Source organism: Coffea arabica, chromosome 1e (genome assembly GCF_036785885.1).
Source record: "Coffea arabica cultivar ET-39 chromosome 1e, Coffea Arabica ET-39 HiFi, whole genome shotgun sequence".
Classification (NCBI taxonomy): domain Eukaryota; kingdom Viridiplantae; phylum Streptophyta; class Magnoliopsida; order Gentianales; family Rubiaceae; genus Coffea; species Coffea arabica.
In genome coordinates this window covers 20,419,310-20,432,477 of record NC_092311.1, presented here as the reverse complement: position 1 = coordinate 20,432,477, position 13,168 = coordinate 20,419,310, and the positions used below count along the sequence as shown (strand labels likewise).

The 13,168-nt window shown below is 39.6% G+C and overlaps 2 protein-coding genes across 2 annotated transcripts; both read left to right on the top strand.

The window, feature by feature from the left end:
- The first annotated feature begins 4,699 nt into the window (after positions 1-4,699).
- LOC113723529 (uncharacterized) lies at positions 4,700-6,064 on the top strand. The gene is made up of 2 exons (XM_027246593.1): positions 4,700-5,311; positions 5,450-6,064. The coding sequence occupies exons 1-2, from the start codon at positions 4,700-4,702 to the stop codon at positions 6,062-6,064; spliced, it is 1,227 nt and encodes a 408-aa protein (XP_027102394.1).
- A 1,645-nt stretch (positions 6,065-7,709) lies between these two features.
- LOC140016320 (uncharacterized) lies at positions 7,710-9,028 on the top strand. Its single transcript, XM_072069850.1, has 2 exons — positions 7,710-8,178; positions 8,391-9,028. The coding sequence occupies exons 1-2, from the start codon at positions 7,710-7,712 to the stop codon at positions 9,026-9,028; spliced, it is 1,107 nt and encodes a 368-aa protein (XP_071925951.1).
- Positions 9,029-13,168: the final 4,140 nt, after the last annotated feature.

Below are 13,168 nucleotides of genomic sequence, written 5' to 3'. Positions count from 1 at the left end.
GGCATAAGTGAAGCATACAGGGTTTCTCTATTTTCTCTATTTTTCAGTATAAACAACTAGAAAAAAATCAAGAAATCGGTGAAAGAAGAAGTCCCATCTAAGAAAATCACTTTAATTGCTCTTCATGTGCCTTGTTGATGTCCTTTAACTCGATGATCTTTTGCTTTGAGTCTCTCTCCAAAGAATTCATCCCCACAACATCATCAATATTAAGGTTCATATCTCCTTTCTATTAAATTATAAAGTTTCCATAGAGTTTTACCCTTTTTGAGCTTTATTATAATCTAAGACTAACATACCAGAACATATAAAATATTGGCTCACCTTGAATTCAACAAATGATGCATGATTATTATATGGTTTTTTTGGCTCTAGAATCAGGAATTACTCATTGTTATAGGATTGATGAATTTTTTTTTAGTTTCAGAATTTTGAAAGATCATCCGTGAGAGAATTTATTACAGCTCTTAACTCATGATGTTGAACTTATTGCTTTCTTTGGCAACGCGTTATTTTGCAATTTATCCTTCTAGGCCCTACCAACACACATAAGATGGATTATGGATGGTTTATGCATATTGGTAGCAACACGTACACGATGTACAATAAGATCTCTAAATTTAAAACTTAATTATTATGTAGCATATCAAAAGAAATCCTATATTTTATAACTTAACTTTGCAAGTTGTTTCTTTACATTGTTAGTTGTATAGCAGAAAATTTTTTCCTTTACATGGTTAGTTGTATAGTTGGATTCTTTGTTTAATTGGACAATAGGTTTTGTTTTTGTGTCTCTTTTTGACTATTAGAATTTAGTATTTAGCAATATAACTACGTAGCCAATAGCCATGTGAATGTTTATTATTAAAATCTCAAAAGAATATTAATTCAAAAAATTTTGTTAGCACTTACAGGAACTATAGGGCATAAAAGATAACATCATTTTACCAGTCCCTATTAGTGTAATGATTTGGGTAAACACACTTCCATACTATTTAATACCAACTATGTTTGTAAAGACACATCAAAGACTAAGGAACTAGATTAGAAATATTGAACCCTGAGGTTCCAAAGATTTAGGGGTGGTTTGAATAGCAAAGGTATCTAGATTGGAGTATGACTGGTTATCCCTAGTTACTAAACTATTTTAGACACATTTTAATAATATTGGTAGCTAATAACTATTCTCCATATGATGCATCTTTGTTGACAATGGAATTTTAATTAAATTCTAAAAAATTACCATTGGTCTATAAATTATTTTTGTGGCTTATTTCTATCCAATCGGATATTGCCATATGTCACATACACTTGGAAAAAAATTGGTTATTAAATGACCAATTATATTTTGTCACGTGTCAAGTTGGGACGTTCCAATCAATTGAAATTGCGAGGATGTCTCCACCAACCAAATCATTCTACGTGACTCAAAAATTTTTGGATAAATATTTAAATATTTATTTCGTATTAAAGAGATAATATTTAGGATTGTTTAATCCACATATATTTCTTATATACTGCAATAGCTTGGCCAGTCAAACGGCGCCACGTCACGTGTCCCCACGAGTTTGGCCAATCGAGAAATTACTTATCTCTTTATTAATAAATATAAAATGCAGAGATAATATTTAACTGGCACAGTCCTAATATGACTGCACGTCTTGCAAGACAAGTAGAGTGGTATACATGGTTTCAACCTTTACCTCATACCACAACTATAAATAGGGGTCTCTCTACCAAGTCGACACACAGAGACACATCAGGAGGCATCTCATACGCTCAAGTATTGAAGCTCCAAGTTACGAAGGTCTGGGTCATCAAGCTCTCCAAGTCTTCCATATATCAAGGCTTGAGTCTTCAAATATTTTCAAATTCTTCAAATCTTTCATATCAAGATTTGAAGGAATCGGTGGTTGATCCAAGTACAAGCTGCGAAGCCCTTGGATTGGCGTTCGAGGAGAAGAATCGAAGGAAACTCTCTATAAGTTCAAGAAAATTCCAGAGATTGTACCCACATATTTTCTTAAATTTATATATTACATATTTGTTGTGTATTTCTTTCTCTTGTCGTTTTGCAGACTTGAAATTTTATCGTGTACAAAATTTTGGTATGCCCAGTGGGACCATCTCTGCCTTCCATCTCTTCTCCTTGAATATTCAACTACATATATCACCAATGTTACCAAAGAACAACAAGTCCATGACTGATCGTTCCAAAACTGCTAATGTCAAACCTGTTCAGGAAACTGCACATGTTGCCACCAATACTCGGACTATTGGTCCTGTGACAAGGAATATGACGAGAACTTCCACCCAAAGTAGCATGGAAGCTCCATCGGTGCCAACTCCCGTCTTTGGTTCAACATCACCAATGAGCTATTCTTCCACGATGGGAATCCAAGACGTTCCTGCCTCGATTGAGAAGGCTCTTGCCATGTTCGAATCTGGATCCGAATCCAAATTTTCTAAGCATGATGATGATTCATCAAGCACTGATCAGCCTCTTCACATGAAACTCTTCAATCAAGATTTTCTATTGAAGATTTTGCTGCTTCTTCTGCTACAATGCCTGCTATGTTGACAAACACTTTAAGCCTTGAAGAACAAGTTTCGAACATGTCCAAAATGATGGAAACCATGATGAAACACATCAAGGACCAAATGCTCTTATCGCTCAACTGCTCACCCAAAAAGATCACGCTCCTGAAGGAAGCCATATGAACTCTAAGGAGCACCAAGAGCGTGAAATTCCCTCATCTAAAGGCAAAGACATGGTGAAGGAAGTATATGTGACCGCCGAGGGAACTATTCCCGTAGAACAATTGAAGGAACTTGTTGAAGGCGTGATCAAAGACAAAAATGGGGGTAGTTTAAAGTCAAGTTTTACCTACTCCAAACCTTCCACTGCTAGAATTGACCACCTAGCAATGCCTGCGGGATATCAACCGCCTAAATTTCAACAGTTCGATGGGAAAGGTAGTCCAAAACAACATGTGGCCCATTTTGTCGAAACCTGCAATAACGCTGGAACCTATGGTGACCTGCTAGTCAAACAGTTCGTCCGATCTTTGAAGGACAACGCGTTTGATTGGTACACTGATCTCACTCCGGGGTCCATCAACAGTTGGGAACAGTTGGAGCAAGAGTTCTTGAATCGCTTCTACAGCACTAGAAGAACCGTTAGTATGCTGGAGTTGACTAACATTCGTCAATGGAAGGATAAACCTGTGGTCAACTACATTGATAGGTGGAGAAGTCTGAGTCTCAACTGCAAGGACAGGCTGTCTGAACCCTCTGCCATAGAAATGTGCATCCGAAGAATGCATTGGAGCTTAAGCTACATTCTACAGGGTATACGTCCAAACACATTTGAAGAATTAGCTACTTGTGCTCATGATATGGAGTTAAGCATCATGGCCAATGCAACTGATGGGCTTCCTATTCAAGCTCTGCGAGTGCAACTGCCTCGTCAAAGCAATGAAAGGCAAGAATATAAAAAAGGGGGCAAGCCTCCTTCAAGATTCAGTAATAAGGAGTCCATGGCAATAAACACAACTCCCATGAAAATTGCTACCAAGGTGAGCCGAAAGGTCACCGAAAAGGTAGACTCCCCTCAAAATAGGTTAGTATGAAGACCCACTCTAAAAGAAATGCAAGAAAAGGAATACCCCTTCCTTGAATCCGATTTACAAGGGATGTTTGATGATCTTTTCAATGAGAAGCTCCTTGAACTTCCCAACATGAAGCGCCCAGAGAAAGCCGGTCAAGTCAATGATCCAAATTATTGTTGTTATCACCGCTTGATTGGCCATCCTCTCATTAAATGCTTTGTCTTTAAAGACAAAATTATAGAATTAGCCCGTCAAGGAAAAATCCTTCTTGAGGAGAATAAAGTATCGGCAAACCAAACAACAATAATGTTTGGGTTTGTGTGTTGCCCGATAGAAGTTTTATCCACATCAAATAGTGCTTTGTCTAAGGAGTTTGAAAAATTCTCAATTGAAGACGTTATTGAAGATGATAACAAAGGATGGACTTTAGTCGCTCGAAAGGGGACTTGCAAGCCAAAAATAAAGAAGTACATCTTTTTGAAAAGCATTCGTTCAACAAAAGCTGAAGTGACAATGAAACAACGAAATGCAACAAAGAAACGAAAAGAAATGGTTGTAACACCAGTCTCTTCAAATCATTCGCTCCTTCGAGAGGTTCGACAACCTGTGACACTGAGGGAATTTATGCCTAAGGGGTATTTAAGTGACGACGATGATAATTCCACTTCTTGTAATGTCGTCAAAGCTAAAAATCCTCAAGTCGCACAAATTAGCACTGAAGTTGAGAAAAACTCAAAGTAGATGATAAACCACCGGTGGATTGTGCAACGGCTATCATTTTTTATGATGACGATTTAACAGTTGATTTCAAAACCCACAATCGACCTTTGTTTGTTAGTGCATATGTCCAAGAACAGAAGATGAATCGGATACTCATCGATGGGGGATCTGTTGTCAATATCATGTCCGTACGTGCTATGAAAAAACTACGAATATCAAGCGATGAACTCTCCTAGAGCCGCCTCATGATCCAAGGATTCAACCAAGGGGGGCAAAGAGCGATTGGCCTCATAAGGCTTGAATTGCGTATTGGTGAGTTGTCTTCGAGTACGTTATTTCATATTATTGACGCCAGAATCTCTTATAACATGCTCTTGGGAAGACCCTGGACTCATGAGAATGAAATTATACAGTCTACTCTTTATCAATGTTTCAAATATTATCGAGACGGTGTAGTTAGAAAAGTTACTGCCGATGATAAACCTTTCACGGAGGCCGAGACTCACTTTACCGACGCCAAATTTTATCTTAAAAAAGAAGCAAAAGGAAAAGAGTCAGCAAGGGAAGAAAGTCAAGATTCCAAAGTACCCATTTTGCGTTATATTCCAAGATCAAAGAAAGAAGAAGGTCAGTCTTCTTTTATCAGGAATGACACATTAAATGTTCTGCTCACCAAAATAGAGTCGGTTAAAAGTGAGAAAGTGAGCTTGCAAGGTTTTGTCCGTCCCAAAGAAGAACCGGCAGTAGAACATTACTCACTACCAACTAATCGGACTCAAGAAGGTTTTGATCCAAACGCATATAGACTTGTTGCTAAGGTGGGTTATAACCCAAATGAGAAGAATGCATTAGACAAACTCCCTCCTGAAGTGACTGGCGAGAAGACCCACGGATTGACACCTACGCAGAAAATGTTGAAAGAAAGAGGGTATAACATTGAGAATTCATCGATGGGTCTTGGTTATCAACCGCCCTCTCCGGTTCGTATAATGATCAAAAGGGCAAGGTGTAACTATGTGAACGAAGAAATAGAGGTCACAAGCCGAAAGAGATCGATTTTCGACAGATTGGAAAATAAGTCAAAGCGTACTTCTGTGTTCGACTGACTCGGCCTGCAGCCAAAAAATTTGAAACCGCACGTCTATGAGAAATTGGGCAGCAAAAAACAAGGGTACCAAATTGTCAAGGAAGAAGATTTTACTCCAATAAAGAAGAATGGTGTGAGGAAACGAGTTTCCAATTTCTTTATGCATTATGGAGACTTGTTTAACGTAAGGATCGAAACTATTTTTGAAGAACAGGGTCAAGAAAGTATTGCTTTTTGCCATCATATTACGATCAGTGATCCTGAAGAAGAAGAAGATGATGCAGATGACGCTCCCGTTGAATTTGAACAAGGAGTAAAAAATACAGTCGATGCGCTAAAAGAGATTAATCTTGGCACAAGTAACGACCCTCGCCCAATTTACATAAGTTTTTGTATGACTCCTGAAGAAGAAAAAGAGTATGTTGATTTGCTGCTCGAGTTCAAGGATGTGTTTGCCTGGAATTACTCAGAAATGCCTGGTTTGGATCCAAGAGTCGCTGTTCATAACTTGTCGATCAAGCGAGGAACAAAACCTGTCAAGCAAACTCAGAGACGTTTTCGACTCGAATTGATTCCTTTGATAGAAAATGAGATAAATAGATTGATTGAATCTGGATTCATACAAGAAGTAAAATATCCAACATAGATTTCAAGCATCGTCCCTGTAAGAAAGAAGAATGGGCAAATCCGAATTTGTGTTGATTTTCGAGACTTAAATGAGGCCTGCCCCAAAGATGATTTTCCACTCTCCATCACAGAATTGACGGTAGATGCTACAACTGGGCATGAAGCACTATCTTTTCTCGATAGATTATCTGGCTACAATCAAATACGCATGGCGCCCGAGAATGAGGAGCTCACTGCCTTCCGCACCCCCAAAGGAATTTATTGATATAAAGTAATTCCGTTTGACTTGAAAAATGCTGGAGCGACATATCAAAGGGCAATGCAAAGAATTTTTGATGATATGCTCCATAGAAATGTGGAGTGCTACGTAGATGACCTTGTGGTGAAATCGAAGAAGCGAGAAGATCATATTCAAGACCTTCGAAGAGTTTTCCAACGCCTTCGGAGATACCAACTGAAGATGAATCCTTCGAAGTACGCATTTGGAGTCACTTCTGGCAAGTTTTTCGGTTTCATCGTTCATCAACTGGAGATAGAGGTCGATCGATCTAAAATTGATGCCATTGTGAACATACCTGAACCGCGAAATATTCATGAATTGAAGAGCCTTCAAGGGAAGTTGGCTTATATCCGGAGGTTTATCTTTAATTTAACCGGACGATGCCAATCCTTCAATCGACTGATGAAGAAAGGGGTACCCTTCGAGTGGAATGAATCGTGTAGGAATACTTTTACAAGCATCAAAATGTACCTCATGAATCCCCCAGTATTGGCTGCGCCCATTCCAGGAAAATCATTGATTCTCTATATTTTCGCTCAAGAACGATCGGTTGGGGCCTTACTTGCTCAAGAAAATGATGAAGGTAAGGAGAATGCGCTGTATTACTTGAGTCGGATGATGACATCTAATGAGTTAAACTACTCACCCATCGAGAAGTTGTATTTGGCACTTATATTTGTCATTCAGAAGTTGAAACATTATTTTCTAGCACACACTATTCGACTCATATCTAAGTTTAATCCCATTAAATATATCATGACAAAACTTGTACTATCTGATCGGCTCGCAAGATGGTACCTCCAGTTTCAACAATTCGAAATTATTTATGTACCTGCGAAGGCTGTCAAAGGATAAATATTGGCAGACTTTTTAGCCGACCATCCCATACCTGCCGAGTGGGAGTTGACTGATGAACTCCCCGATGAAGAAGTGTTTATGATCGAATCCCCATGGTCGATGTATTTCGACGGAGCTGCGCACCGTGACGAAACTGGTGCAGGAGTTATCTTTTATACTCCTGAATCAGATATATTGCCATACTCTTTCACTTTAACACGTCGGTGTTCAAATAATGTGGCCGAATACCAGGCATTGATTCTCGATCTAGAAACGGCTGTAGACATGAAGCAGTTGCATCTTAGGGTCTATGGTGGTTCCAAATTAGTGGTAAATCAATTTCTTGGTATTTATGATGTCAAGAAGCCTGAATTGATCCCATATTATAAGTATGCAACTCATGGGATATTTAGATAATGTCACTATAGAATATATCCCTAGTAATTTCAACCAACAAGCCGACTCTTTGGCAAGGTTGGCGTCCATGATCACTCTACCTTCTCATCGAAATCAAATTTCAATATGTCAAAGTTGGTTCATACCCCCGATGTTTGATGAAAAAGATGGTGGTGAGGAAGAAAATACTTATCATATTTTTGTCCATGAGATCGAAAAGGAGGATTGGCGTCACCTCATCATTGATTACCTTCATCATGGGAAGTTACCAGAAGATCCAAAGAAAAAGGTTGATATACGTCGTCGAGCGCCACGTTTCATTTACTACAAAGGGACGCTTTACCGAAGATCATTCGATGGGGTGTTTCTACGATATCTTGGAGAAGATGAGGCCATGCAAGTAATGGAGGAGGCTCACTCTAGGATATGTGGTGCTCACCAATCTGGCACAAAATTACATTTTCACATTAAGAGAATGGGATACTACTGGCCAAAGATGGTAAAGGACTATATCGATTTCGCTAGAAGATGTCAAGCTTGTCAATTCCATGGCAATTTCATCTGTCAATCTCTTGAACCATTGCATCCAACTGTGGCTTCTTGGCCATTCGATGCTTGGGGTTTGGATATAGTTGGACCACTCCCAAAATTTTTTGGAGGACATATTTTCATCTTAGCAGCGATGGATTATTTCTCAAATGGACCGAACCGGTTCCTCTAAGAGAGGTCAAAAAGGAGAATGTAGTAGATTTCATTCGCTCGCACATCATTTATCAGTATGGAGTTCCGCGTTATATCATCACCGATAATGGTAAGTCTTTTTGCAATGTAGCAATGAACAAGCTTTGCGAAAAGTTTCATTTCAAACAATACAATTCGTCCATGTACTACACTACTGCAAATGGACTCGCTGAAGCATTCAACAAGACCTTGTGTAATCTGTTGAAGAAAATTGTGGATAAATCGAAAAGGGATTGGCATCTTCGAATTGGAGAAGCACTTTGGGCATATCGAACTACTTTTCGAACTCCCACGCAAGCGACCCCATACTCGCTTGTTTACGATGTTAAAGCTATTCTTCCACTTGAGTGTCAAATACCTTCGCTAAGAATTGCGACTCAAGAAGGGCTCAGTGAAGAAAATAATGTTCGTCTTCGCCTTGAAGAGTTAGAAGCACTCGACGAAAAGAGATTGGAAATTCAACAACGAATTGAGTGCTATCAAGCTCGCTTTTCAAAAGTATTCAATAAGCATTCCCGGCTACGCTCTTTCCAAATTGGAGAGTTAGTACTCGCTGTTCGGAAACCGATCATTCTCACTTATGGCGGACAAAGAAAGTTTACTCCTAAGTGGGATGGCTCATATGTTGTTCGAGAAGTGTATACAAATGGCTCATACAAATTGGTTGCTGAGGATGGATTAAGGGTTGGCCCCATCAACGGCAAATACCTAAAAAGGTACTACGCATAATCGGAACAACACGATGCTCCTGACCCGCACGAGCTAAAACTGTGAATGGCAACCACCAATAGTGTAGTATGTGGTTAAACTGCTGAAACACTCCACCAAGTCTAAGGTGGTAAACAAATAGATACTCCTGATCCGCATGAGGTTAAACTGTGAACGGCAGGAACTACGTGTGACTTGATTCCCTTGTTGGGATACGTAAGCAGCTTAGAGGGCAATTTCTAAGTTTAGTTACACCTCCTAATCCAAACCCTCTTTCTTTGCAAAAAAAAAAAATCGTCTCTTTTTCTTTGAAATAAAATGCTAAATTTAAAAGTTATTTTCTCTTAGAAAAAAAAATATATAATAAGAGATAAGAAATGAAAAGCATTTTATTATTCATAAAAAAAAAATTCATTACAGGGGGAAAAAAAAGAAAAAAAATTCAGAAAAAAGACATGGTGAAAAGTCTAAATATTAAATTTGTAATCTACTACAACTATTTTGCATGATTCAAGTGCAGACTTCATGTCTTCAAGTTCTTTCACTGCGTCATCAGTCAAGATGCTGGTACTTTCAATAAAAGAGAGCTCATCATGTGCCCGGGTTATTTCGGTATGGATCTCTTTGAAAGTTTCATACTTTTGATCGATAGTTGAGCTGATTTTCAGACCTTGTTTCTCCAAATTGATAAGTTCCTGTTGCAGAACTTCCTTCCTGTCTTCAATAGACTGCAACTTTTCTTCAAGACTTTGCAGATGACGAGTTAGTTCTTCTTCATTCGCCTTAACTCTCCTGAGTTAGGCGGTCACTTTGGAAAGGAGTTCTGTATGTGTTTCTTTACTCATCTTTTCCGATGACGAAGATGCCAAAATATCATATGCCTCTGCCTTGGCAAACAATTCTATCAAGAAGTCCTTTAAAAGGAGACCATTGGTAGGATCCGTTCTTGTGATTTCCGCAATAATTTCCTCTGCGCACTCTTTTAAAGAAGAGATCTGCTCAAAAGAAGTGTCAAGAAAAATCCATCCACAAACGCTGCAAGTATCTATGTCGATGCGCTTGGATCAATTTTTGCCCGTGAAATTCTGAAACCAATGCTGGTTTAGGTCTCTTTCGGATCTCGCGCGAACCAGTTAACTCCTTCTTACGCATTGACGAGGTACCTCCACTGGGGGCAAATTGTTTTGGAGTACTGATAGCTACTTCGTCACCTTTGTTGTTTGAAATTATATCATCAGCTTCGAGTTCAGGTGGTGAATTGTTACCAACATCTTCTTGACGGAATTCAAGAAACGAGGGCTGAAAAGAAAAAAAATTACTAAAAAAAGAAAAAAAAATGGAGAGATGATTACCTTAAGTGGCGACACTCCAACTGACGGTGGTGTAAAGGAAACCTCCTCCAAATCAGAAGATGTTCTCTTCTTTGATCGGTTCTAGTGACGGTCTTGACTACTACTATCGCTCGCCAATGAATGGGCTCCTCCTTGGGTAGATCCGATGCCCTGAACTTGAGTCCCTTCCTTTTCTATAGCCTCGATAGAATCACGATCGTCCACCGTTTCAATTTCGACATCTTCTTCTGTGCGAGTCATCGATAAGGATTTTGAAACTTTGGGCGGCGTCTTCTTTGCTGGAATCACTAGTTGCGCCTCTTTGATGGCCTGTCAAGAGTTCTTGGAAGACTTATTTTTTGTGACAATGTTTTTGGAGGGACTGCGAATAATTTTGTTCTTCAGCAAGGTGGATGAGGTAAGACCCGTTACAATCTCTATAGCTCTATTATGATGCACTGACTCGTTGGCAGAGGTAACCTTACCCTTCTTCGATGATTGCTGAGGGATTTTAACGGTGAATTTAAAGGAAGTTGAAGAGACACTATTTGATCGAGTCGACCACCAGGCGTCATAGTCTTTTGTGATCAATGGATGCTTCCTGTGCGTGGGTATAGTCATCCGAGATCTCATCTGCGTGCGAACTGAGATATCCCATAATTGAATAGCCTAACCCAAAGTACAAGTATGAGTGATCTCTTTCAAGTTGTTGGGAATGTCCTGACAGAAGCCAAATTGTCTGCTAAACCTGCAAGGATTATATTTTTCAATAATGAAAGTATTGTCCTTACGTAGAGTTAAATGGCAAGAGCGTTGACTAATGAAGTAGCTCATAAGTCTTGATGATAAGGATCTATCATTGATCAACACATTTTCTTCATTCTCAGTCCAACACAATTTGGGAAGCATCAAAGGATTCACTTCTTTGAAGATTTCCTCAGCTTCTGATTGGCCATAAAATATTGTCATTTTCTTTTCTTTTCCCCCAAAAGTAATGTAGTGAATAAACGCAGTGAGTTGACTAACTAAATTCTGGCACACCAAATACACAAAAGACATATACACACATAACACACCATATATCAAGGAGACGTATCACATTAAACAAAAAATCAAATGCGGTCAATGGATAACACACATTAGACCTGTATAGATGTTAACATACCACAAACAAGGACAAGGAGTAACAGTATAAGGACGAATCAAAAGAAAAGGGGGTATATCGTCCCAGTCCCAGTTAAAATAACCCCGTCCGGTCTCTCACGTCACTTTCTATTCACTAGATGTCCGCAGACCTCTTATACTCATTCTAGTTGGACAAAGCCTGTTCATGTTTCTAAAATACAAGTCTCAAGTACCTAGTAGCTAGCATTGCCTCAACTCTGGAGTACTCGGGCACAGGAATCCGAAATAAGATAACTCACATCTCGAGCTGGCCAGTCCCAAGAGTGAACTATCTACAATTGAAATTCCTACCTGACGTACCTAACTATGGTCCTCAAATACCACAAGAAAATGTAAGGCCTATAACATTCACAAGTCACAGCTTATGCTCGAACGAGCACTTAGTCCTTCATACTTATTCATCACTTAGTCCAGGCTCACTCCGCGCAGAGACCACGCGAAGCAGGCTCTCACAACGTTGGAGGCGGTTAGCCGGGCTCCAACGTACGACGGCCCCTCTTGGCCAAATCTGGTACTTAATCGTCGGGAGCACTCCACGGGGTCGCTCACCAGTAGGGCTACCACTAGGCCCACCAAAAAAAAAAATAATCATAAATAATCTTAAGGGACACAATCAAAGTAATCCTCAAGTCGAGCATTTCTAACACGCCCAGGCCAATTCAAACCTAGGTTCTGATACCACCTGTGACAGCCCCACCTTTCCCTAAGGCGAACCAAAGAGGTTAGCGGACTACCTGCCCAGCTCTCGCCAGGACTAACGGTGGAATCAAACACGATCTAAAACGTTTCGGGAACATAAACGCGCGTTCAAACTATACAAAATGGCAAAATAAAAACACAAAAATCAAAACCGCCAATGAATAGCGGGTGCCATGTCACATAACTCGGAAAAACAGTTCCAAACCAAATATGATACATGAACAGGGTCAAACGGTGTTATACACATACGTTTATAATTTACAGAACAAAAGGAAGCTAATTAGATCCAAATACATTTAGGGTTTTCCAACTATCGAGGAGCTTGGCAAAAATATATGAAAACGAGCTCAACTCGTGCTTCAAAACATCATATTCCCCAAAAGTGGTTCCCTGTAAGGAAAACAAAATTTAATGGAGTGAGTTTACGCCCAGTGAGATACTTTCACTCAAGCCAGGAAGTTCAATTATACATGGAGTCAATCAATCCCAAATTATTCAAGAAGAAAACTAAATAAAGTCACATATCAATAACAATGGTAAAAGGATACGGACGGCTCTCAAGAGCCCATTTCCTCGCTCGCCATACTTGATCGTATCTCATTGACCCTCCGTCAATGTACAAAGTGTAACCAAACGTAGACTCCACGATACCTCCCAAGGAAAATCTCGAATTGGATCCCAAATTGACGGTGAGTTTATCCATGCGGTTATGCACTCTTCGAATAGGAATCCGTTTTCTGAAAGATCCTGACTTTCACTTTACTTCCATTCCTTCCACCCAACATACCCCTACCGGGCCCGAACTCCAAACAGTTTAAATTTGGTAATACTCGAGTATACCGAAATCGAGAGTCTCATACTACAAGATTTCATATAACAGTCCCCATGTCTCGTCAATTTTCACGACCAATCCCTCGCCGGCTCGATTCAATCGACTACCAATGGG

Bases quoted from the DNA above. Each gene is read 5' to 3' on its own strand.
- LOC140016320 (XM_072069850.1), top strand. From the start codon at position 7,710: ATGTTTGATGAAAAAGATGGTGGTGAGGAAGAAAATACTTATCATATT. The intron at 8,179-8,390 runs GTTTGGATATAG...TTTGCAATGTAG, and splicing joins TTGGCCATTCGATGCTTGGG to CAATGAACAAGCTTTGCGAA.
- LOC113723529 (XM_027246593.1), top strand. From the start codon at position 4,700: ATGCTCTTGGGAAGACCCTGGACTCATGAGAATGAAATTATACAGTCT. The intron at 5,312-5,449 runs GTTCGTATAATG...CTCGGCCTGCAG, and splicing joins GTTATCAACCGCCCTCTCCG to CCAAAAAATTTGAAACCGCA.